This window comes from Octopus bimaculoides, chromosome 12 (assembly GCF_001194135.2).
Source record: "Octopus bimaculoides isolate UCB-OBI-ISO-001 chromosome 12, ASM119413v2, whole genome shotgun sequence".
Classification (NCBI taxonomy): Eukaryota; Metazoa; Mollusca; class Cephalopoda; order Octopoda; family Octopodidae; genus Octopus; species Octopus bimaculoides.
In genome coordinates, this window is record NC_068992.1 from 27,965,378 (window position 1) to 27,968,990 (window position 3,613).

The 3,613-nt window shown below is 38.3% G+C and overlaps 1 protein-coding gene across 1 annotated transcript in view; it reads left to right on the plus strand.

Annotated features, from left to right (window-relative positions):
• Positions 1 to 3,613, plus strand: part of LOC106871907 (28S rRNA (cytosine-C(5))-methyltransferase) — an 18,446-nt gene that overhangs the window by 8,894 nt on the left and 5,939 nt on the right. Inside the window, exon 4 of the mRNA XM_052972021.1 lies at positions 515 to 778. Within this exon, the coding sequence (XP_052827981.1) occupies positions 515 to 778 (264 nt within the window). The remainder of the gene's footprint in view (positions 1 to 514; positions 779 to 3,613) is intronic.

A 3,613-nucleotide genomic window follows, 5' to 3' on the forward strand; every position in this document is an offset into this window, starting at 1 on the left:
GGTGTATTTTATGTGCCACTCGCACAAGAGCCAGTCCAGGGGCACTGGCAACAATCTCGCTCGAAAGTCCTTACACATGCCGCGGGCACAAATGCCAGAAAGGTGACGCTGGGCACAGACGCCATCACAATTTTGCTTTCGCTTGCCCCAATAAGTCTTCGCAAGCTGAGTTTCGTGTCCAATGAAGGAGACAACGTTGGCATGGGTGCCAGTTGTCAAATTTAACTCGATTTCGATTTCACTTGCCTCAACAGGTCTTCACAAGTGAAGTTTAGTGTCCAAACAAAAAATCTGGCAGCTTAGTACTTTGATAGGTGAAGTCATAGAATAAAGTACTTTCCTTGAAGACGCAATGGTTGGTGTCAGGAAAAGCCTCCAGCTATAGAATATTGCCTGAACAAGTTTTGTCCTGCCAATGCCAGAGTAAGAAAAGGTGGATAGCCAAGGGTGTCCACATAGTTTCTGTTTCCAGATTCTACTCTCAAGGTATTGGTAAAGTTAAGGCTATAAAAAGAAAGACCTTGTTGAAGGTACCACACAGTGTGATTGGACAGAGAACCATGTTTATACCACACAAGTTTGTTTAATTTTTACTAGTTCTGCTCTTATACTCTCGCTTATCTTGCTGATTTTCAGGTTTGTTAATGCCGTAGAATTTATGAATTCTGGTGAATTTCTGCGAGATCTTCACATCCCTTCACTCCTGGTTTTTCCAGCTGGTTCTGAATTCCATGAACATCCATTGTATTTGTCTGGGGAAATAGTTTTGCAAGAAAAAGTAAGTAACTCGTTTCTTGTTGACTTTAGAATCCTTGCTACCACTACATTTTCCTAAAGCTCTACTGATTCTCCTAATCCATCATCCTCAATAGTAATAATCTTAGGAAGATCATTATGCCAATAATAAGCACCCATACTAGTTCTTTTTCACTTCATTTTTATTTGTCAATTGGTTAACAAATAAAAGTAAAGAAATGAAATAGAGCCAGAGCATTTATTTATTATTGGCATAATGACCCTCCATGGTTCTGGGTTCAGTCCCGCTGCATGACACCTCAGGCCTACAAAAGCCTTGTGAGTGGATTTGGTAGACAGAAACTGAAAGAATTCCATCATATATATATGTGTGTGTGTGTGTGTCTATATATATATTGAAATAATAATAATTTTTAAGACACAGGCTTTTCTTGAATCTTATTATTCCTCTTAATGTATATAAGAAGTTGACACTAGTTTGACATTTAATGATAACATTTATTGTCAAACATTGACTGGTAAATGTCAAAGCAGAACATCCGTCATGTCATTCTCACTAATCTGGTGGGGAAAGCTGTAAAAGTCATGCATACTCTCAAGACTTTTGCAGTTTTCCTGCCTCTCTTCTGTCTTTTTTACTACAGCCCTGAGCTGACCAAAGCTTTGTGAGTGGATTTGGTAGCCTGAAACTGAGAGAAGCCTGTCAGGTGTGTGTGGGGAGTGAGTACGGGTGTATGCTTGTGTCTCCTTGTCTTGGCATTGCTTGGTAGTTATAAACAAGTGTCACTGTCATATAAACAATGTTGTTCATTTCCAATATTCTGCGTAGACGTCTGGCCATGGGGAAATATTACCTTGCTTGGAAACAGATGACAGGAAGGACACTCATCTGTAGAAAATCTACTTCGACACACTCTTATTTCTTTACTGCCCACAAGGGGCTACACACAGAGGGGACAAACAGGAATAGACAAATGAATTAAGTCGATTATATTGACCCCAGTGCATAACTGGTACTTATTTAATCGACCCCGAAAGGGTGAAAGGCAAAGTTGACCTTGGCAGAATTTGAACTCAGAACGTAGCGGCAGACAAAATACTGCTAAGCATTTCGCCTGGCGTGCTAACAATTCTGCCAGCTCGCCGCCCTCTTTGACACACTCTGCTTGACTCATGCAAAGATGGACATTAAAAGACAATGAATAATAAAAATAGTAGATTTCATTTCTAGTTGAAGCTGACTCACTTCGTACATCATTTAACATCCATTTTCTGTGCTGGAATGGGTTGGACAGTTTGACAGGAGCTGGGCTCCATTTTGTGTGTTTTCCTGTTTTGACAGTTTCTATGGCTGGATGCCCTTCCTAATGCCAACCACTTTACAGAGTGTATTGGGTGCTTTTAATGTTCAATGTGTGTATGTATGTGTTTCAGTTTGTATTATTTGGAAACTTTCTGCATCCATAGTTCAAATGAAAAATCAATAAATAATTATTTTGGGTGGAACTAAATATCTAAGAATGTTTAGCTTTGTCATTCTAAGTTCTGGGTTTAGGAAGTCCTTCAATCCTTCGAATGCTCACTTTCATACATGCATGGGTCTGACAAAACTGTTTGAAGCAAATTTTCTGTGGCTAGGTGCCCTTCCTGTCATCACAACTCTCATTTGTTTCCAAACAAGGTAATATTTCTCTATGACTGGACATGTCTTTTTGAAACACTGAAAACGGATGACACTGCTTGTATGACAGTCACATGTTTTTCCAACAACCATACGATGTCAAAACAAGTAAGCACACGCACATATGACTATACGGCAGCTTCTTTCAGTTTTAGATACCAAATCCACTTAAAAGGCTTTCATCAACTAGGGCTATAGTAGAAGAACTTGCCTAAGGTGTCATGCAGTGGAACTGAATATATGTATGTATGCATGCATGAATGATCACAATTGTCCGACAAACAGGTATGTGAAACTGAGTAACAGTTTGTGAAGATTTTTGCACCTTTAATAAACGTATATATTTGTATGCATATCACCATCATATCATCTTTATTGTTTTACATCAGTTGGCATGGGTTGGACAGGTTTACTCACTTTGTGGGTGGTTCATCTAACTTGAATTTTATCTGGGTTGGTTTCTACAGCTGAATGTCCTTTCTAACACCAACCACTTTACAGATTGAACTGAGGGGTTATTTTCATCCCACCAACACTTGAAAGCTGTTATGAGAAGATGATAGGGTCCTTACAACCTCACATTCTACAGACTGAACTGAGTGTGTTTTTTATAATAGAGAGATAGCCATGTCCTTGTCACAAACCCATGTCTCTGCTCGCTCATCCGTCTTTTTACTCAGTGGTAAAGGCATGAATGATAGTGATGAGAGGGAGTGTGAGACGACTAACAGCAGTATTCAGTATTCCAGGATCAGTGTGTATATTAACCATTTAGTATTTAAACAAGCCATCTGTTTACTTATAGTATGAGCCTTTTATGCTGATGTTGGCTAAATAATGTCATTTTTAACAGAAAAGTAATTAAGATAGTCATGCATTCAATGTCTTCTATTGATAAAGATCAGAAATATTCCAAAACTTACTAAAGTTCACATCCAAAGAAAAACAAGGAAAAGTTGAAATTTCCTAATATATAAAGATGTGGAGAGAAAGAAAATTCATTTAAAACTTATCAGTTTTAGACAATTAAGGTAGGATTGAGCCAAAAAAAAAAAAAAAAATTTTTATACTGAATTTGAAGAGAAAAGTGAATTCCACCAGGACTTCTCTTGGAGTTTGCACAGCTAACCCCTGCATTAGCAAGTAAAATGACCTCAAACGGTTTTGGAGAATTCT